This window comes from Cyrtonyx montezumae, unplaced genomic scaffold, assembly GCF_038088225.1.
Source record: "Cyrtonyx montezumae isolate F1298 unplaced genomic scaffold, pur_monq_1.0 scaffold_7, whole genome shotgun sequence".
NCBI classification, from domain to species: Eukaryota; Metazoa; Chordata; class Aves; order Galliformes; family Odontophoridae; genus Cyrtonyx; species Cyrtonyx montezumae.
In genome coordinates, this window is record NW_027072078.1 from 2,437,783 (window position 1) to 2,461,004 (window position 23,222).

A 23,222-nucleotide genomic window follows, 5' to 3' on the forward strand; every position below is an offset into this window, starting at 1 on the left:
ATCAAGAACTATACATGTGCCTCTATGACTAGGTGCCCTTACATCAGCAGATACAGTTGTAGATAGGTCGTTTGAATTATTAAATGTGTTTTTAATTAAAGTATTAAAATAATTAATGTGGGCAAGTGAGGACAGCTTTTGCAGGGTGGTGTTTTCAGATTAATCCTTGGACATTTTGCAGTAGGCTGCCTTCTTTTAACATTTTTTTGGATGTCTTTTAGAAGATTATTCTAAAAGAAATACTTAAAACTGTTAACTATTAAAAATAATCAAAGAACAATGTCGCAGACTAAAAGCAGGACATTCATTTTTAACCTCAGTGAGGAAGGACACATTAACATACCTTTTATTGCTGAAAACATGCCAGTAAGTCATTTTTATTACTAGTTTAGCTGATTTTATGCACTAATATAAATAATATTGTTCTGTTGGTTTTAGTGATTTTAATCAAAGCCATTGCATGTCCAACAACACTTGCAAAACACTGCTCTGAATTCCATCTTCCTATATTAGCAGCATGAGTGTCAATGTAACACAATTAACTTTTCCTTTGAAGTCAGATGATGTATTTTTTTTTCTGTTTGGCAATGGTGAATGGATCACAGAATCGTGGAATGGGGTGAAAAGGGCCTCAAAGATAATCTCATTTCAACCCTCCTGTTGTGTGCAGGGTTGCCAACCACTGGACCAGGCTGCCCAGAGCCACATCCAGCCTTGCTTGAATGCCTCCAGGGATTCAATGAATGGGTGATTGGATGGGGTGATCTTGGAGGTCTTCTCCAACCTTGGTGATGCTATGATGCTATCCATGCTTATTTTCTGTCGTGCACTAAAGCACCTCAAACCAGAAATACACATTTTGATTTAAGGGCAAACATGGAGATAAGTTTTCATGTTTCTGAATCTTTCTCAATTTCAGTCCATGTTAGATGGCTTTGTGGCTTTATATTCGCATTCAGGATGGTGAACTGACTCTGTGTTGAACTTCTGCTATGGAGATTTTGCTAACAGATTTCGCTAAGGACACAGTGTCTTGCTGTTTAACACTTGAGGATGAAATCTAGGGATTGCTCAGCTGTGCTCACATCTTGTGAGGGAGACAAGGTGCAGTGCATTACTGGGTGAAGCAGCTCGGACTGGTCTAGCGTGTGCTCTGCTATTGGAAAGAGGGATCATACGGTGCTGAAGTTGCTTTTGTTCCTAGGTGCCCCACGGGAAATCAGATCAACACCTTACAGAGAACAAAATGCAGTTGCTTTGATATCAAATATGCTTCTTCAGAGATTGCTATCAGGCTTCAGAAATGCTTAAATTTCCTTCTGGGATCAAACTTTTGTTTTCTTAAAGAACTGAAGTTATGAGCGAGGCTTTTTTTTCTGACTGCCCCACTATGACTTATAGCCTATACTTATTTTAATAAGAGTCCCACTGTTAGGACTTTTCCATGTACTTCCCAACTGTTCTTAATATCTATATTTCTCTGTCAGTGTTATAACCTTGGAAAGAATGTTCCCTTTGTTCTTTCTCAACGAACCATAGAGAACCTGGCTTGGAATTTTACTTGACAGGGCTTGTGATGGCTGAAGAGGTGAGGAAGACATCAAGTTGTAAAGCCCAAGATCTCTGTGGGGTTATTTCACCCTGTTTCAGAACAACCTTGTAGAGGGTATGAGCAGAATAGAGTTTAGTTTCTGATATTGTGTTGGTCTTTATCTAGTAAAAGGTGAAAGAAACACAGCAAAGAATCAAATGTATCCTGTGAAATTGGTGGTTTGAAGCGGATGAGTTAGCTGACGTCCAGCTTCAGAAATTTGGGTTGGTTTTGTCATTTTTAGTGTGTCAGAGCATGAATGAAGACCTCACTGGCTTGTACTGTAAGGGTCTGGAACAGCCTTTGCAAGCCCAGATGCTTTGTTCTGGGCCAGCCAAGTAGGGAGGATGGAGGAGGAGGAGGACAAAGCCATGGAGAGCCATTTAGAGGACATCACTGTAGCTGCGAATGACAATGCTCTTGCAAGTCTGTAATTTCAAAAGCTTTTTGAAGCAAGAGCTTTCCTCGGGTGTACTTTTATTTGAGCTTTCCCAAAGAGGTCTGCAATGCCTGTGCTGATTTAAGGGGTCACGGCAGGAAGTGATCCAGCAGAACCAAACCTGGCACTAGTACAAGGCCCTTGAAATCTTATGGGTAACTTGATATCAATATCATTTGCCTTAGGTCTGCAGGCATTTTGCTTCTCTTCCTTCCCTTTTGCTCCTTGGAGCTGGCTAGTTTCTGCCAGCAAGGTACAATAATGTGATGCTACTAGTCCACTTTCCACTCCTGGGAGTTTTTTGCCTTCGCTAACATCTGTAGATGTGTGATCAGAACCTGGAAAGTTTCCAGTTCTCCACGCTCTGTACGGGACTGGTCACTGCCTCTTCTAGCTGGCAAAGCAATATCAGGCTCAGAACTTGGAGAACACACTTAGGCATGCTTCTCCTTCAGCCTGCTGTATATCTTCATTTATGAAGGAAAAATAAATCCCCATTCTCCATTTTGAATGACCCAAACAACATCTCTCCACGCTGAAAACGCTAAGTAAGCTGCAAGTTAAGACTTTTGATATCCTCATCCAAATTAGTTCAGTGCTTTCTAAGTTCATGTCGTTCAGCTTCCTGGCTGGCTGTTATGACAGCTCTGGCCAGATTGATGGTTGATGATCTTTTTTGGGGGGGGGAAATCACATGGTTGTTCCAGGGTAAGGACTTAAATTGTGTAGAATTTGCAGAGAGGAGTAAGCTTTGTGCCAGAACAATCTGACATCTCCACATACTCAACAGGAGATTAATGGCCCATATTAAAACATCTATATTCATATATATATCACTTCAGCTTTGTTTATACTATAAATAATAAGCAAAAGTAGTTGATTCAGTAAAAGCCTATGATTTTTGTTTTGTAGCTTGCTTATGAAGATGCCCCCTTCTCATTGCACTGTGGTTCCACAGGTTCCTCCCTCAGTCAAGCTGCTCCTGAAATAACTTGGAAGCACACCTTCAGGGTAACCAGGACCTGTGTGTAACAGAGGCTTTGGGGAATGTTTTGGGGAATACATGAAGTGTTGTCCACTGTGACTTGAAGCAGAGAAGAATTCATAGCCTAAGAATGTAAACTGAAAATGCATGACTGCAATTTACAGGCGTACAAAACATTGGCTTGCAGTACAAAAGGTACAGCTGGCCATTATCAAATAGTACTTAAATTTTAAGCTGGAAGTTCAAGCAAGCTTGGAAATGGGTATCTGAAGGAGTCTAAGGTTCTTGTTTCCTTAGCTCGCAAGTGGAGTGGTAGCGATAACCAGCTTTTCCATACTCCACGTTGAAAGTGTAAATGTTTGGTTATAAAACAGGCCACCATTTTACCTATGCAAAAGAAAACAATGCCAAAGCCATGAAGTGTATTTTTTTTTCCTCCAATCTGCATCTCTGTCATTCTGACCCCTACATCAGCTCTCCCCACTGAACTGAGTTGTGGCCATGCAAACTCCTTTCTGAAAATAGGGGAGATAAACTATAGTTCCCTGGGACCGTGGTGGTGGTGGAAAGTTTGAGGGGGACTGGCCTCAAACATGTCTCTGGTGTAGGGTCAGAAGACACCTCAGTGACCACTCTGATAGCAATTCATATCCTCTGCCCACCTATGGCTGAGTAGACGTTACTTAATCTTCTCACAAATGAGTTTTCCCGCATGAAACCTTACTTTAATTCCAGTTTTCTGTGCCTCCTTTTCTTTTGCTTTTTTCTTCCCTTTTTCTTCTTGCTTTCCCTTTTGGGTTTTTTTCTGCAAAGCTGCCTCTCTTTTGGCAGCAAGCTCTGCAGCAACCTGAAAGAAGGAAAGTGATGTCACAGGATGTTCACTTGCAAGGTGTGTTAGACATGCTGTGGGAGATAAGAACCAGAGTACATTTTATATTCTCCTTGGTTTAATCTTTCCAACACTGAGGAAATCCAGTATCCAATACACTGTTTGATAGTCCTCACTTGCTGTGTACTTACCAGATACTTTTCCCCCTCTTTGTAATTCAGATGGTAATGGCAACTCCAAACTGTCCCTCTGTATTGTGACTACAAGTAGCCCTGCAACTATTTTAGAGTAGAGGAAGGAAGGAAAGCCCTGAATTATGCTCACAAGTATTGCGTTGCAGCAGGTCTTGGGAATTGCACGAAGAATTTTAGAGCAGCCAATCTGTTATAGAGTGACCCCTTTCACTTGTGTCAGCTGCAGACCTCAGCATGACTATCCTAATACATCTTTCAGAAAGTGGTCACTTTTGTGTCCCAAACCAGGGCTTTTATGTAGTATGGACAATTCCAGAAACCACCCAGAAGCACAACATCCTAATGACATACAACTGAAAGTTCCCTCTGGGTTTAGAGCTGGATTATGGATTTGTCTTAGCATCTTTTAAGGCAGATTGATTTTTATAGAGGGAGATTTTGAGAGGTTGCCTTGAGGCACGGCTGATTTCAGTGTTTGGCTCGAGACTGAAATTGTTCTAGTGGTTGAGAGAGATTGGATAGAGATATTGTGATGAACTCTGACAGATTTGCAGATAGCCCAGCATCTTTATCCCTGCAAGCTATCAGTAGCTGATAACCAGGCAGAGCTGTATCAGCTTACATCCTGGCCATTGCTACTATTTGCTTTTTCTACTGTTTTCTTCTTCCCAGATGCCTTTGAATGTGTTCTCTTGTGCCAGAGATGAGATGTAAGATCACGTTCTGATGAGTGTAAAGCAGAAAATCTGTGGCTGATGAAACTTATTAATGAATCATTAATACTGGCAGTACTGTGGAAGCATAGAAAATAGATTTTCAAGTTCAAGACAAATGTTTCCTCTGACAGTAGAAATATTTGTTTTCTATGAAATGCCTTTTAATGCATTAAAGATTGGACAGTGGAAGTGGGGGACGATGAGGAGTTATACTTTGCAGTCAGTGAAATTTCATTACTGGATCTCCCCAAGCATTTCAGCATTGTACATTTAATTAAATATGGTAATTTAAACCCCAAGCACCGTTCCGACATATCTTGCGGTGATAAGCAGTGAAGCATTTCATTCTCTTGGATAGATGAATAGATTGACTAGAGTTTAAAATAGGTTTTTAGTGTCCCAGCAGGCCTGCAGTATCCAAAACCTACAGAGCTACTCAGAGTGTATCCCTTATTGTAGCACCGATACCCAGCCAGAAACCCAACCCAACCTGGTCCCCTCTGCCTCCGAACTCTGCACTAACTGCCTACAAAAGGGCAGCCATAACCACTTCCAGCATCTCAGTGGTGGGTTTATCCAGCAGGATTCCTGTAAGCACGCATGTGATCAGCAAATGGTTTTCATTTTCGGCAGCACTACCAAGTCCTAGCAGCAACGCTTTAAGCGTGTGCAGACTCTGACTGCAATCATCTGTTTTTATGCAGATGAATAAAATGACTTTGAAAGGGTTAGATGTCGTTTCTGTGCTTGTGAGCCTGCTATAATGGGATGGTACTGTTGAATTGCCCTTATCCTTCTGTCCTGCAGTGCATATGCAGGTTGAGATGCTGAGCCACATAGCTGGCAGCACGGCCAGCGTGTAAAGCCTGGCTTCTATGAAGTCTCTGCTTCCCAAAAGAGAATGACAGGGCAACTGTAATTTTTTCTTTTCTGCATCAGGTACACCTTCTCCCCTATGGTCTTTCAGTGCAGATTCTCCAGCTCTGCTTGTGCTTCTGCTCTAAGCAGCTTCATAATTGCAGAGGACTGGGAGCTGGGATGAAACCAGCTGTGTATCTAACCTTGAATGGTTTGTACTCTTCTCTAAAGAAGAATTTCCCCTCCAGCTGCAAGAAGATGCCTGAAGAATCTGATAAAAGAAGAGGAATGAAAGGAAAGGACAAGCAAAGGTTAGTTTGAGATACTAAGCAATTCACCTGCATTATAATACCTTTTTTTTTTCTTCCTCTGAAGAAAACTTCATGGTGGAAATAAAAGCAGATGTCTTCCTAAATTATTTTTGACTTCCCTTTCTTTGCTAGGTTGCCTCATTTTGATACTATGCTGAAAGTGCTTTGAGAGGTCTTAATGTTGGGGAAGAGAATGCACATCAGTAAGGGTGGATGAATTTTATCCTCTGTTTTTCCTAGTCTTACTGTAGGACCTGGTGATTACTTCTGTCCAGTAACGTTTTCTTTCAAGGATAAAAAAGGTATTTTTTCTCTAAACTGATCTCCCACAAAAGCCAAATTGACTTTTCCACTCATACATCATCTTAAGTGTTCCCAAGCTTTTTTCAGTGTGAATTCTCTTTGCTGGGAATAAGAAAGAGGCAATGAAACTGAGTGCCACCTATGGATGGAAATGTACGAGCCAAGAATCTGGAACTCCCTAGCTGCAAACAGGACTTGCTTATGTTCTCTGTTCCTCAATTACAGAAAGCTTGGCGTTGGCTCAGGCAAGCGGATACTTGGGGTAAATGTTCTTCCTCAAGCATAAGCCCTTCCTTCATCCCTTGAAAGAATTCCTTTGTTGAGCTTTTTGCCTTTATGAGTGTTGTAGACGTAAATAAATAGAGCTTGGGAATTTCAGATCTCCAGCTACAGTGGGTGTGAGACAGCCTCGGAGCCTTGCAGTTCTGGCTCTAAGACCATTTTGAACAGAAACACTTAATTGGCATGTAGCTTACAGTCTCTGGAGAGAAAATTTGCTCTCTTTGAGAACTACAGAGGAAGAAACTATTTTGATGCCTAGGACAAAAAGATGTTTCTTCTCCCAGGAAACAAGACCATCTGAAATGGGAAGAAATGCTATCCCCGTGTCCCAGAGTAGCACACCAAACAGCACTTTGTACATTTACACTGCCTGCACATGCTGTACGTTTCTTTCCCTCCAGCTTGAGGACACTCAAGGGGTTGTTGATGCTGTCTGGCTTTAGGCACGCAGCCTAGACTGTTGACTAGCCAGCAGAGACAAGTTCATCACACCCAAGACGGAGTGGAGAACCTGCCTGGATCTGGCATTGCCATCACAATCCCACTGATTACTGGGATTCATGAGGACCTTTAGCTGCCGGCAGTAATGAGTAGTAATTACCGCTGCTAATAGCTCACAGACTGCCAAGTGAGGATCAGCAGCTAATGCCTACTTTTTCTCACCCTTTCTCTAGATGCTCCTGGATTAAATATTGAGATTATGGTAATGCAGAAATGACTTTGCGCTCCAAGCAGCGATGTGATTGTGTAACTGAAATCTCAGTCTTATTGTGATAAGCTACTTAATGTTGGTAGTGAAAGGGGTTTGGGAGTGGGGAAATGACTGCTAAATGACAGCACTCTTGGCTTACTTTCACGGTGATGAGGCTTAATGAACTACAGGAAGAGATTATCGTTTTGTTGGCAGCAGCGTGAGGGCAAAGCCAAAAATTGTCTCATCTGAGGATTGTCTCTGGAGCCAAGTATAAAAAAAAAAACCCAAACATTAGGGACAGACGTTTGGAGTAGATGTAGGGAGATTACACTCCTTCAGGATATTCCTCTCCTGAAAAGTGCATAGGAAGTAGAGAAAAACTCATGTTCAGTTGAGGCAGTCCATTTTTCTGACTAAATTGCCAGGCATTTTGCACTGGGATCTCTCTGGCTTATCTTTCTGAAAAGCATCTGTAAAATGTCTTGAATGCAGTTTGTGCAGAAGGTATTACAAAGTCAAGTAAGGTCGGAGTTGTCAAAAGATAAAGAAATATAGAATGTATGATAATGCAGCAATGGTTCGTGAAGTGATTAATTTGTATTTTATTTTCCCCAAAGTGTCTTTATCTAAGCCTTATAAAATGCTCACTTTTTAAATGCAGTCCTGCCCTGATTTTTCGTGGAGCTTCACTTGGAAGCAACCAACCCATCCAGGGAAGGTAATGTATACAAGAGGTGAAATCTCTTTTCTCCTCTGAATTCAAGGACAAAACTTCCATTAACTTCAGTGGGGCCAGGATTTCATTTATAATGCTACCCAGTAGACCAGAGTGAAACAAAACCAGTTAGCTAGCCTTGGGATTTTTAAAATGCAGGCTGACTCAGCTGAACGCACAATATTTTACTCTTCTGACATTCAGGTAAAAGCACAGCCAAGCTTTCTTTTGCCAGCTGCAGTGTGGATGCCCATTAAGGGCATGTGAAACACCTCCTGGGAAGGAAAAAGGAAAGGAAAAATGACTCTGGGGATTTCTTCAGGAATCAGATAATTGCTAGTGAAAATTTGCAGGGAAAATTGCTTTTTTTTTTCTTTTTGTTTCCCTTACAAGTATTTTCCTTTTAGACAGTGAAAATAGACAGCAGAACAGGCTCTCCAGGCTTTTGGCTTCCTTTATTTTTTATGCAAAGAGGAAGCAGATGCGTAGGAACTGCAGCAAAAGGGAGTTCAAAGCTGGGAGTAGGATGGGGAAAATGCATCTCTCCATTTTTTTTACTACCATATCCAGTTTTGCTCACTGTAACTCCTTGCAGTGTTGGTGTGGGTTTTTTCCTCTGAATTTTGTCTATCCTTGTTGCTGGCACCTCTAATTAGCATCATGCCCCAAAACCTTCTCCAGCAACGAGCCACACTTGCTGGGTGGCTTCCCTGCTGCTTAGAGCAGCCAACAATGCCTTCTTGATGCTGGCATGTGTTTCTACTTTAGAAGCTGAAAGCGTAATGGACTGGTCTCCTTCGCTCTGGGACTGAACAACAGAGCAACTGAGATACAGAGGCCTGCGGGGTTGACCTTAGTGTACTCTGCACTTGATGAAAACAGGAGCATGCTCTGAGCTTGGTTTCAGCACAGAGAGCTGTTTGTTGCAGCTTTCTTGTGTATTTTTGTAAGCAAAGTAACTAATGGTTAGAGTACTGTGCTTTATGCTGGGTTAGGGTGTATTTACATCTCCCCGCACCACGCGGATGCTGCTAGTATGCCTCAGGCTTTTCCCAGTGATTCTGAGCACCATATCCAAAATGTTGTTTTACCATAGTCGTGTGAGATCATTGGTGGCAGGCGGCTAATGAATACAACAGCCTGCCTCAACAGGGGGACTTTTAAGGGCTGCAGAGGTCAATCTGTGGCTGTTTAGTTTTCCCAGTCCTTTGGTAGCCACCACAAGTGGTTCACTCAGGGGCCAAATACTGCTCCCGTATGCAGGGTTTCCTGTTTATAATCTCCATCAGCAGACTCACTGTCCTGCAAAGATCATTGTGGGGAGTGGAAGAGGTTTGGAGTGCCAACTGCTGCCTTGCCTTCTTCAACTGGTCTTAATTACCTTCTCTGTGTGACAGATTATCAGCCACTTCCATTAGCAGAGAAACAGAAGAGTTTGCTGTTTGTTTTTTAAAAAGGAAAAACAACTGAGATCATTACGAGAATGTATAAGATAAGCCAAGATAAGTTCTTCACTTGAATGTGCCCCTTGTTCAAACTCAAACCCAGTAGCAAATCAAAGTCTAGGCCTTCCTCAATAAGAAACTCTTCTCTGCTTAAACTAATTATTGCTAGACTATGCTGACACTGAATACAGACACAGTAGAAACAGTTTCAAAATGTATTTTCCTAAACGTGCGAGCTCTGGATGCCAAGTCAAAGCTCTTGAAATTAGGGTTAAACTCTTTGATAGATGCTTCCACTAATACCAGTAAGTGCACCATATGTATCCCAGCTAGCACCAGTTGAACCACATGGATTTTTGCAATAGGAGAGCAACTCTTTGTAGCTGAGCCCGTTGCTCCTGGCTCCTTCAGACATCTATCTGTAGTTTGCATGGCTGGGTGCCTTCCATGGTGACTAAGTGGGTACATAGTCTAAAAGGGAACTAATTTCGGTACTCAAGTTTTGTGGTTTACCCTGGAAGAACACAACTGTTTCATTTTCACTGCACAGCCCTTTAACCACAAGATTCCTGAAGAACTAGAGGACTTTGTTCGGAAAAACTGCAACTTAAGACACGTTTTGTGGAGATTCTTTCCCCCGTCCCATTTCCCTTTTGCATTAGAGGGATGACAGTACCTGCTCTGGAGTTTTTTGAGAAAAAATAGCCATTGAACCTCCTGCTTCTTTTGATGGATAATCAGGAAATCTGCCTATGATATGCCTGCATGAGAAACAAAAGATGGAAAAGGAATTAAAATCCGTATTTCTTCATCTCATATTGCGTCCTGTAATGGTGGCATTTTGTCCTCATCTTGTGGCCCACCAAGCATCGAAAGCTCTTAGGGAATTTCTTAGGACTCACATCGTAGCCAAGCAATGCAACTTAAAGAGCTTGTATTTCTAGCTCTGTGCTTTCAACATCCAGCTTGAAAAAAGATCAAAAAGATAAAAAAAGATCACTTTATTTAAATCTGGTTTTGAACTGCAAATTCCAGCTTGAATTTCTGCACGATGATCTCCACTCCAAGAAGTTTCCAATGGGCTTTCACAGTTTAGTAGTGAAGGGGGAAATGAGAGGCTTTGTTGTTGGGTTTGGTGGGTGGTAAGAAGAGCATTGATGTGTTTGGACCTTTTGGAACCATTAAGATATATAAATAATTACAGTTCAAAGGCCATTTGCACTGATAAGGATTTTTAATTTTTTTTTTTTTTGCATCAATAGCTTGTTGGATTACATCAATGAGATTTTCAGTTTGGTACTGTCAAGGACAATTTTCCACTCTGAAGAAAACTCTGACACTTCAGAGAACTACCTGTGCTGCTTTCAAATCAAATAGTAACGTTTCCTCTAAACGAAGTGAAATTTCCCCTGAGAAGAAAGCAACTCAGAAAGGTTGACATGATTCATAAAAATGGCTTTCGTTCTTCTAAAACAACTGGTACCTTGAGGGACTTTCCTAGCCTACTGTTAAGCAGTAGACTCAATTTTTGAATTGAGACCAATGTGTATAGTTTGGATCTCTAGTTAGTATTAATGTAATACCAATTAGAGAGGAATAAACATACATTTTTCTGTGGCTGTGAGCTTTGACTTACGTGTTCTACGATTACTAGTTCAATAGGCAAGCAGATTTAAAACCTTGTTCTTTGTATTCCCAGAAACTACTCTGCATCAACTGAAGGGTGACCTTGTTAGTGTGGGTCTTTATTTATTTATTTTTAATTAAATAATGGGCTTTTGGCCTCAAAAAAGCAAAAAAAAACCTGCATTGAGTTTACTAGATGGTAGATCGTGCTTTTTTTTTTTCTTTTTTTAAGCAGCCAGAAAGTAGCTCAGTTTTGTATTAAATGCAATGTTATATGAAACGTTGCTGCAGATCTGGCTTACAGCAACAAGAAATACCAAAATCTGATATGAAGGCTGTTCTTACTTCACTAATGCCAGCTGGGAGGAAGGAAAGGCAATATGCACTGTGGGCAAAGAATCATTCTGGAGTCCACCACCCTCTGGACATAGTATCAGTGCCAGCTTTCAATCCTTATTAGTGCCACATTTGGTATTTGCACTAGCTCTTCATTTTTTAAATATTTACCTCTTGGATACGTGTAATGTGTGTATATCTGACTGCCGATGGATTTCTATCAAGTTCTCCAGTTTGGATATAGAATCTGGTTTGTTTATAAACTGTATTCTTGTGCAATCTTTCTGCTCACAGTTGGTGCAGCATATTGGGATGGCATGATTTATCTTTTTGCAGCAGCTACTTTGCCAGAGCTTACATTGCAAAATACATTGCAAAATAAGCTGATGTTCAAAGAAGCTAATGCCAATCTTTTGAAACAATAGAGGAAAAAAGGAAAGTGTCAGCCATTTACTATCCCCTCAGCTGTTTGGGGACTGTGTCTTTAGTTGAGGATAATGCAGAATGTAAGTTCCCATGGTCATCAGTGACCTGAAATCCAGCAGCTACTGCACATTCCAGTCATGCTAGTTCCTTAGGGACATCTATTAGTTCTTTCTGAAATCCATCTTTTCATACATACTGTTGGCTAGTGTATCAACTACTGGCCAATGGACACGGAGCATTATTCTCATCTCACTTCCCTCTCTGACCTCCTGGGAGTTTCAGTCTTTCTTCTCTAGGTTTAAACACCTACAACTTCAATCTTGTAATGCCTGGAAAGCGTGCACATGCACGTGCACACCGAGTTCTTTTCCTTATGAAACCCTCTGAGTTCAGAGATTACACCAGGGTTTCATTTGGCCTGTAAATTTGTACAGATTTTCCTGGTCAGAAGTCCATTTTAAACATAATAGATCACCATTTTATTTTCCATTTTCTTTTTGGCAGCACTCTACTCCAGATGCCAACACAATGATTTGTCTCATGCATTTCTTGTAAGATGCTATTTTGGATTCAACTGGACCCAAAGCTGTATTATGTCTAAGCTTATTTTATGGTTGCTGATGATGAGAAAGCATCAGGATGAAATAAGTGAACAGTAGGCACTTTACAAATAGGAAGGTTATATCCTAATTCCTATATCCTTGCTCCATTAGGTGAGCTACATGTAGCCCAAGAAGATTCCACCAGCTGTGTAGACATCAAAGAGGGAACACTCCTTGAATCAGGAGGATCTTCCAAACATGGACTGATTTTGAGGGTTGCTTTGCAGTGACAATTGTTCAAATACTTCTAAACTGCTTTCCTTTTTAGAAACGTCCTACAACCGATGAAGTTTTCACGATCAGAGCCTGTTCTCAGGCAGTAATGCTGAAAGAAAACAAAACCAGATGATGTAGGAACTTCTCCAAACTTAAGCCTAGAATGTTGCTTTGTTTTATGGAGCCAGGAGGGTGTGATGTAAGGGGAAAGCTTGACAGTTGAAACCTTCTCTATTCCGACTCTGAGGCACCAGCGGAGCAACCATACACAAAACCCAAACTGCATATGTTCCCGTAGTCAGCAACAAGCCTGAAGTTCAAAGCAGGGACTAAGAAAGCACTGTATGTGCACCTGCATTGTTTATTGAGTCCAAGAGCTGAGGTGTGTCGTCACTGTAAAGCTTTAAACCATATTAGAGATCAGTAGTTGGGATTTTTGGACTGGTTATTTTGTTATTTAGATTGCTCTCTCAGTTGAGTGAAAAAGAAAACCACTTGGGCTGCACTTCCTCCAGTCTGCTCAGCACTGATTTGTATTCAAAGTACCTTGACACTTCCTTTGTGTGTCAGTCACTGTTCCTAGCTGACAGATTACCCACAAAGTTCATCGGCCCTGATGCTTTCTCTGCGTGTCACTGCAAAGAGAATAGTATATAAAAACTAAACTGTCGATCAAAGAAGTCTGGTTGCATATTGACAAGCAGTGAAGAGCAAAGAAAGTTTAAGCTCTTGGTGAAAAGACTATTGGCATGTGTAATATATGACAGAAAGGATGCGTGTCAGGAACACCTGGCTCCCAGGCAAGTCAAAACTCAGAGAATCTGTTACCTGTTATTGTCTCAAGATTTGCAGGAAAATAATCTACTTGTGCTTTTCCAGCATTGCAAATGCAGAGCTGGAAGACACAGCTCCTATTTTCAACACGTCTGCTTTGGTGGGAGTGCTGACAACATGTTTAGGACATGAAGCAAAGGCAGGAACAGATTCTCCTATAACCATCAGATTTCATATGGAGGATACAGTTCTAAAAGAACAAATGAAATATGTGAAGAGTTTGGCTGCTCAGACTGAAGTGGATGGACAGAAGCAAACAAGGCAAGATGAAAGGGTATGGCTGGGAAGAAACTTCCACTCTGGGTGACAAATTTCAGCAGTAACACAGGGAAGCCCTGCAGGCAAGGAGTTGAGGATGGCTCCTGTGGGTGACCTGCTTCCCACTGTGCATTAATAGGCTGCTGAACAGAAACTTGTTTGGGAGCCTCGCCTGTGCTGCTGCAAATCAGACTGATAAGTGCCAAACGGAGTTCATGGTAGGCAAAATATGTTTCTTTGGGTCAGAGCCATCAGCTTACCAGAACTACTTAATGTGTCTGCTGCACAGAACGTTGCCGGAAAACTGTGGAAAAGGGACGTTTTGAAACTGTGGAATGTGAGTAATCCATGACTTCTCTGGAAAGCAGTGAAATCCTTTCAAAGGGGGCATAGCATGGGTTTGGTAAGCAGCTTTACAGAAAAGCCATCTAATTGGAGTGAATGGGAGGCCTAAATCTAAATCAAAACAGCTCAACTGGAAGAATAAGGGGATGAACAAAGATAGAGGAGTGAAAAGAGACACTCTTCTGTGCCCAGCTAAGTAAGAAAGGGTCTAATGAGATTCTTGTGTTGCTACTCTAGCTACATCCTGCTCATCTCTCTGCTTCAGTTACTGCTCTCCCCTTTTCCAGAGTTATTCCTCTTACGATGAGTTAGATCTGTCAACTGTAATTGAAAAAGAATGATCTTTTATGGTCTGCAATGTAAACTCTTTTGTCTCTGATCACAGCATAGAGTTCTGGCACTTCTGGGCTCAATTTTGTTTTAGTGCACAGCCCAGGTTTTAATGAGGTTTGAATGGTTCTTTAACATCTCCAAATCACCCCCAGATTTGGAATGAGTCAGTGTGATTGGCAGTCTCCTGCTGAAATCTCTGCTAGGCACTGAATGCCTAGTACCCCAATTCTGACCTGTCAAATAAATTCCTTCTCTGGACAATGGCCATGCGCTGTGCTCATCACATCTGGTGCTTCTTCCCCTGCTCATTTCAGGAACATCACTGTTTTTCCTTGCATCTTTTCTCTCTACTCCACGTTGCTCAGGAGTGGTTATAGTTAAGGCTAAATATGGCTGTTGATTTATGAGAACATACTGTTGATTTAAACATTTTGTCTGGTAATAGACTCAACAAGTTACTACCTACTCTGTTCTCTGGCGTGATTTTACATGTGTTATTCTTTCTTTTTGGCCACCACTTCTCTAGCTAATTGCATGAAAGGTTTTTTCATGAAAATAAAAAATGGTTATTTGGAGTAAAAAAGAGCATTTAACTCTTTTCAGGTTAAGAAAAGATGTGGGCTGTGTACAGAAGAGAAGGCACGAATGGTGGTTGTCCTTTGTAGACAGAGGAACACCAGAGTGTTCTGCACAGAAAAGGAGCAAAAACAAACGATGAGGGCCATGTAAAGAAATAACCCCTCTTTATTTTGTGATTCTTGCCTGTTCCTGTAATCCAACCCAATATGGGTTCTCTTAAATGGAAATGCTGTTTTATTTTAGGTATTTTTCTGCGGTATTTTCTTTCCTTTTGTGAGTGTGCTTTTGTTATCTCTTCGAGAAAAAATAACCTACACAAATATCAAATTACTTATATAGCAAGATTAATTTCCACAGGCTCCTTGTCATCTTTAATGGGTTCAGACAGACATATTACAACTGATGTTTTATCTGTGGTCCTGATCCTCCAAGCATTTGCTTGAGGATTATGCAGAGAAGTAATTCAGTGAGGTGACCTGCAGGGAGAAGTGTTTGGAGGATTGGAACCCTTATTGTTCTGGCTAAATATTTGGCTTTAAGTTTAAGATCAAGTGTTGTGAGGCCAGCAATGTGCGAGAAGAAACATTCCCATAGAGGACTAAGTGTGGGAAAGGTGATATCCTTTATTACAGTAACTATCATAATGAGAAACAATAGATGGTCTTTTGGGTACCCAGTGACTTTCTTAGATCTGAAATGGCAGAGCTGAGCTTCAAAGACAAGTAAGAGCTGGGAATGGTCGTTGGGGGATACGGCTCTAAATGTGGAATGTGGTAATTCTTTGTGATAGTTTTATTACACGTAGTTTTTATTGGCCAGGAAAGGTAGACCTTTGGCTGACCCAGTACAGCTGTTCTCAAGCTTCTTCACTTCCCAAAGAACAGTTCTTACAGTGAAATAAATAGGCTCTTCTGCTTTGTCATGAAGTTGTTTTACCTTTTCCAGCATCTTCCTGGTCTTTTAAGGATAGCAATAGGTAATTAGTGTACTGGGAAAAAGGAGAATTTCTGTTTCCGTTCAGACAGTCCTCGTCATAAGATTTCTGTGCTATGACTTCTGTCTATCTCGCCTCCTGCCCTAAAAGGAGTTTTTGACCTATTGGATGCTTCAGAATTCTGACCAAAATATTTCTGGTTCAGGTTTTCTCTTTGAAGTTTATCAGAAACACAGAAAGGTGGCTCTAAAAGTACTGCTGGGGTTTCTGAATGAGAAGAAAAGGTAACATGGGCATGAATATTACTAAGGGGAAACAAAAAGTTTTATTTAACACCATCAATATTTCAGCTTCAATTATGAAAAAAAAAATCAGATTAAAAAAAATTGGCAATATCAACACTAGCAGAGTGCCTTGGTGCCAGTGTTCTGCATGTAATTCAGGACTGGGAGTCGGTCACACCCTGCCCGAAGTAAATGAACTTGCTTGCAAGAGTTAATAACAACACCCAACCCACACTGGAAGGTTAGATAAACCTAGAGAAGTTGAATATTAGATTTACCCACCGTGGCACAGAAATGGAAATAAAATTAAAGGGACAGGAAAGTATATCCTTATGATTCAATGTAGTTTCCCTGGCTATCTTCCTCAGAGCTGACCAGCTGCTGCTGCTGACCAGCTTCCACAGACAGATGTCCCCAGGCTTACTTCCAGTGTCATCTTCCTGATGACAGCCTTACATCCTTTCGAAGAACGCTATCCTGTCAGCTATGCTGTAATGGGTCTGCATTGTGCAGTCCTTACACAGTGAAGAGGAAGGCCCCCCAGGGCCTAGCACCACGTTTGGGGAACTTGGCTGCCGGAGTAATGAGTACACTGGAGCTCAAAAGTCTCATTAAACTCTCATCTGTTTTGATTTTCTTATATCTTCCCATTCTTTTCAGAGTGGGGTCAAAAATACAGAAGCTGACTCAAAGAAAGGCCGGGTCAAATTCCCCGTGCATTTACTGAATTCCTTACCTTTGGTCAGCTTATCCTGCCTTCAGAGAATGTCAAATCCTGACTCAAATTGGCAATATTTCCTGTGCTTAGTATTAAACTTAAGAGTCTGAAACAATTATGGGCAGTTTTAAGCAAGATTACTTTAACTCAGACGAGGAGCTTTGCAAGAATAGCTTTCCTGCAGAGTCAGCCAGGGGGAGTCAACAGGACTTTATTAACACAATATGAAATCTGCAAAGAGGAAAATAAAGCATGCAATTTTGTAGCAAGGCCAGCCAAGAGAAATAACCTGCCCTCCAACATCACCGAGTCACTTGGGAAGTGGAGTGAAACAGAGTGCACGGAACGTTTTGTCTTATCGGATTTGTTGCTGAAATAGTTGAGCAGTCGCTTTTGCTTCCAGAAGTCGAGGTGCCAGGGAGGCAAACTGCACCTCTTTTGGAGAAGGATGAAGGTTTTGTCATGGCCCATCACTAACCTGCACTTTAAGGTGAAGATAGAGCTTAGCTGAGGGCTGAGCATCTGGAAAGATGTCATTCAGACATGAGTGTCACGTTATCTCTCTCTGGACTTTGCCGTGCTTTTGCATGTGCTGTATTTCTGATGCCACCACTTGACTGTGAAAGGTACTTGAAGTATTAGGGGTGTTAGAGGTGTTAGCTCACTACAAACTCTCTGAGGGGACTGTTTGTATGCTGGATGTATGTGAACATAATGAATGCAGCACACCTGGGGCACTCCAGAGTCCCTGCAGCACTGTGAAGCATGTGCGTCCTGGGAAACTTGAGGGTGAAGAGCTTGAAAACAAACAGAGAATCTTTGTGCTTTGATCTACTGATTTAAACACTTGAATAAATACAACGCAGCATATAAAGTGTGTCAGTGGTTAAAATGAGCAAGGCTGCTGCCCGAGGCAATGTCTAAAACCATGTGATTTCCATCTGATTTATAACTCCTTGCATCATTTTACAGTGTGGGGAAGATGGGTAATCCTGAGAGTAGTGCCAGGCACGCTCGTTTCAGAGGTTCATTTCCTTCTTCTGCCTTACATCCATGGCACCAGTGCAGGAATACAGCTCAGTCTGATATCACTGGCGTGGTTTTTTGCCTTCCTGTATTAAACTGGTCTGCATGTGCATACTGTCTTGTTTGCCACTACACTGTGGCCATCCTGTTCACGGATCGCTGTGCTGCTGACCTTCTGTGCAGCCACGACTTGTCTTTAAGCATTTGTAAAGGGCAATGTGCAATCAGCATCTGTCAGGTGTCACGTTACTGCTTGGGATATTGCTGCTTCATTTCAGACCAAGAGCATAGTGTTGTGAGGATGGGGCCACTCATAGCTAAGATGGTGCTTTCTTTAGAAGTGCTTCTGATGTGGAAGTGCTTCAGTGGGATGAGAGAAGCTGAAAATGTGACATGGCATATTCTGACGTTAAGAAAGCAGCCAAATATGGTGATGTCTATTTCATTTCCACTAATGGTGTTGTTCACTTCAAGATATCCAGCATTCTGGTTTCCACGAGTGCGTGAATTATGTTTGTCATGCATATGAAAGCAGTCACAGTGTATGATTTTCAATGTTCATCCCAATTGCAGCCTTATTTGAATAGGGTATACAGGGATTATAAAAATGGGAAAAGACAGAAAAAAGTCTTGAAGAACATCACAGACAATCCATGCACAAAGTTACAGATGTTTAAGTGCTCCTCCTGGTCCGTAATACTCCTGCTCAATGTTAACAACCAAACAGCACCAAAAATGATTTAAAGCCTCTGCTTTGGGAATTGAAAAGCTGGTGAAAAAAGACCAGGAGAAACATAAGATCGTAGGATGGCTCAAGTTGGAAGGGATGTCCAAAATCATCCAGTTCCAACCCTCCTCCCTTGGGCAGGGCTGCCAACCAGTAGAACAAGCACTAAAGATGATTGCTATGAGCAGATGAACTCAATTACAAGCTACTCTCAGGCTGGTATTAACAGCCTTGCTTATTAACCCTAGAGGGTTTTTTCTCTCTCGTTCTCCTTTTTGTCTTTTAGTAGTGGAAATTATACTGCATTGCTTTATGGGACTACAGGCTGTATCAGTTTTTGGAATGGCCTTGTTATAGGAAAGCAGAGCTCCCCGGGGGGAGGAATGTAAAGATTAGGTTAGGGCAGGAAAGAAATATAGGCACTATGTGGGAGAGGCTGCAGTCAGCTTCTCCCACCTTGGCTCCCATGAATTCCCAGGCCTCCCACAACTGCAGACCTTGCAATCCATAAAGAATAAAGCCTGTGTTATATAGGATTTCCCAGCAGAGGATGAAGGTGAAACGATACGTTGGGCACAGTGCTACCCTGTCTGCAGCAGCTTTCAGGGCTGAGCCAGTGATGGGAAGCACATGGACTCCATGTGAAAGATGGCAGAGCTCCGGCTCTGGAATTTGCTCCCTTGGAGCAATTGTATTTTGACTTGGAATACTTTGAGGACTCCTGCAGCTACACAGCTTGTAAGTTCAAGCCGTGCTTTAAACCAATATCTTCAAAATCACATGCTTTCCAGAAAAAAAATCTACAGGAAAGACCTGGTCTCCCTGTGTGATGGGCAGCACAAAACAAGAAAGTAAACTTCCTTTGCTAGCCACCTAAGGATTAGTGCATCAGTAAGGAGGAGAGGGGGGAGTATGAGAACAGATTTTAGTTAGGAGTGATGCAGTTTCCTGGTTCTACTCTTTTGGTCCATGTGAACCAATGCTGCTTTTGGTAAGGCACTGTGCTAAATAGGACTGTGTTGAAATTGTGAATTTGTACAAGCAGAGCCTAACAAGAGCGAGCAAGGCCCTGTTAGGCACCATAAAGTCTCTCTCACTCATCCTGGGTTGGTAACTCCTAACACTGCAGTTGCATAAGTCCTAAGGATGCCTGACTCAGCAGACAAAACCTAATTTGTGTTGCTAATAACGTTTAGAGAAAATTACTCTAAATAATTAGATTTTCTGTTGTAACTGTGCCGGGCTGAAATACAGCTTTACTCCAAAAGCCCCAGACTCTGACCTGGAGAATAAATACAAGCTGCTTGGTGCAGTCTGGCTGATCATCCTCACGTTGAAATGCTCAGTAAAAGTGAGACATACTGATTCTGGAAGGAAGGGGTGAGACTTGGGTTTCGGGCAAGTTCTCATCCGGCCCACAGAAATACTACCTCAAAACCTTTTCAGTGTTGAGGTTCAAGAGGAATAAAGGTTTGGATGAGCCAATTTTCATGCTGAATTTGCACAGGGAAGAGTTTACCTGAATGCTTGCCACACTTGCACAAGCAGTGGGCTTGCTTCATGCTCATATAGCAAATGTGCTGCTTGCTGCTCTGAAGGGAAATAGCCAGAGGTGCTCAAAGGAATAGAATCATCAAGGTTGGGATAAACCAGAGAGCTGTGTACAGAGAGAAGGAGCCTCGCCTGCTCTGGAGCTGTGCTCTCTTCCCTAGTGCTGCCTCTTAGAAGCCAAGTTTGAGCATCACTGTGTACTTTGACATTTGGTTTGAGAAAAGAGACGAGCCAAGGTACAGGTGAAGGAGAAATGAGAGTGCAATGGAAGCGGCCTCAGCAGTGCGGTGGATGTTACACTGATTTCCAGTGGAAGCCTGGATTTTCTGTGCTGGATGATACAAATCCCCTGTGTGCGGGATTCATTTTAAATTCAGCACTTAAGTAACTTGTCAGCAGCTCGTTAAATAAACATGCTGGCATATTGAAACCGCATTGGCTGCGTTCAGCCTTATGTTCCATCAGACATTCTGCCGCTGTAGTCCCCAGTATGTAAACTCTGAAAAAGCCACTGTCGGTGAAACCGCCTTTCAGAACTAAATATACCCCTCTTATCCTGTGAGAAAGAATAACAGGCTGTCATTCACAGCCCCATTCCCAACCATAACTCGCATGCCTTCATCCTGTCCATACTCAGAATCAGACTTCCTGGCTGGAGACGATCCCTTCTTTTTTTATGTGCCCACCTGAGCTCGCTTGCTGACATACACATTTGGAGACTGCTTTTTTGTCTCTGCACTGGACACGCTTCGTATTTTCCATCAGTCTTTGGTTCTAGCTGTACCTGTTTTTCATATAGGTACCTTACGGGGTTTTTTTCCCCCCAGTTATATGTCTCTTTCATCCCTCCTTTTCTGATTCTGCTTCTCTAGCTTCTTGTGACTGTTTCTGCTCCCTTTTTGCTCTGCTTCTTGTTACAGTCCATGCCACATTTCTTTTTTCCCCACTTGCCTGCTTTCTTCTTTGCATTCTACAGAGCTAAGGCTGAAAATGTCTTTTCTACCTCCTTTGCTTGCTTTTCCAAAGAGATCTTGCTGTGGAGCAAGTTTGGGAACCACCACTCTGTGCTTCCTGTTCATTTTTATTCTCCTGACTTCTAAGCTCTTCCTCGGTCTTTCTTTTCCCAGAATATCTTCTAAACACCTCTCCTCTGCCAGACACTGACTCCCCAGTACCTGTCTGCCCTTCCATCAGGCACCAGTGGGACTCCTGATTCTTTTTTCTCTGCCTGTTCCTTGTTCCTGTATCCTAGCACATCTTCACTCTGCTGCTGGAAAGGGGGAAGTGGGAAAATTGGTTCCTTCACCTGCACTGCATTAACTTGTTGGAGAAGATACCTCTCTCCACTACGGAGTGAAGTGAAAAAATCTGCTGGGCTGGGTCCCTTCCTCTTCCCACTGGGATTCACTCCTTTCCTCCTATCTCATGGATTGGGACTGTGTTGGTCAAACCAAGAGCAGGCCAGGCTGCAGAGCAGACCCCTCTGGGACAGGCACAGTAGGTACTGAGTTGGGATGCTGATTCAGAAACCAGCTCTGAGGTGGAAATCCAGCCCCAGCTATCAATGCCAAACACCCCATTCTCCAGTTCCTGCCTTCAGAAATCCCATCTGCTGTGTGGGGACTCTGCTTGAGAAAGGAATAAAGAAACAGCAGTGTGGGAGAACTGCGACCTAGCAGTTGCAGAAAAAGCCAGATTTCCCAGAAAAAAAAAAGCCTAATCCAACCCTTAAAACATGGAGAGCACTATTATAATAAACTGCTGGCAAGTGTGAGCCCTGAATGTTACTGATGTTTGGGTCTGCACGAGTATCTATGACAACAAATAAATCTACTGTTTGGGAAGTGTCCTTGAGAACATCGGTGGGGGGGCTGTACATTATGTTGGTATCACTTAGCATTTCCAAGCTGTTAATTCCTAAGTATTACTGTAGATGGGTATGACTACGTTAGGAAAATGAACTAATTAGTTACAAGGATTTTTTCTTTCTTTTTTTTTTGCAAATGGGACCAGCTCAGAGTAATGCTATTTACTTTAGCTGATTCCAGACTTTTTAGGCATAGAAAGGAATGAATATTTTTAGGAGCTTTAATGCTAAGCAGGAGGTTTAAACTCAAGGTCAGCGGGGTTTTTTGAGTCTGTTTCAGCCATTTAAGGAAGGTAGGAAAGTAAATCTAACCTTAACTTGCTGTAATGGTCAGTTTTCACTCTGCAGTGCTACAGATCCAAAAGCAGAAAGCGATTCAGCCTACAGAATAGTGCTCGGATGGGTATGCCTGGAAGAATTGGGCTAGAAGCAGCAGCAGGACAGGGCAAAGAGCAGCTTGCCCTTGTACTAACTCTGTGCTCTTCATCCCTTGATTTGTTCTTACAGAGGAGAAGCTATAACTCCAAATACACGCACAGAGGCTTACTGCTTCTGTTATATTCACTGCGGCCATGTTACTCCCATGTTACTCTGTGTTGTTAGGAATGAGAGCAAGAATACAGGACACACTCTGTACGAGCAGAACGGTACCCCTGGCTGAAACTGGGCCTGTAATTTGGAGGCTGTGTTCTACAAAATATGCAGAAGAATTAGGGTTAAAAGATGTGATCTGAAAACCCAATCATAGGGAACACTGGAGAGAGAAATGTCTTCCTGTCTCATCTCTTGGTGCCTCATCTGCGTCTCTTGGTGGGTGTTTCTTGTGGCACTGTCAGGCTTGAAGCACTTCAGGATTGAGTATCTGCTGCCCTTGTCCCCGAGTTCTGACCTCCAACAATTAACCTTAGCTGTGTTCTCAAGTGGTGTGAGTGAACTGCTGTGCACCGGGCAGGGACCGACAGCACCAAAGTAGCTGCCCTCATTGTACAGCTCTGAACTGAGCACTTCACCCGTGTTACTGCCCAATACCATCCATTACAAAGCTCTGTTTTTACACATATTTTTTCTCAGTCTTTTAACCATTTATCCTGAAAGTTTAGATGCTGAGCATTCAACTTACAATATGTAGCTCTGAAAATACCGATCCAACTGATTCAGGCTTTTCCAATAAGGAGGCAAGTTTGAGGCATCATTTTGC

At 42.2% G+C, this 23,222-nt stretch overlaps 1 protein-coding gene across 1 annotated transcript in view; it reads right to left on the reverse strand.

Moving 5' to 3' along the window:
* The window catches only part of IQCA1 (IQ motif containing with AAA domain 1), an 89,749-nt gene that overhangs the window by 34,934 nt on the left and 31,593 nt on the right, over positions 1–23,222 (reverse strand). The window contains exons 7-8 of the mRNA XM_065750925.1: positions 10,039–10,123; positions 3,740–3,862 (exon numbers count right to left, since the gene is read on the reverse strand). Coding sequence (XP_065606997.1) covers positions 3,740–3,862; positions 10,039–10,123 — 208 coding nt within the window. The remainder of the gene's footprint in view (positions 1–3,739; positions 3,863–10,038; positions 10,124–23,222) is intronic.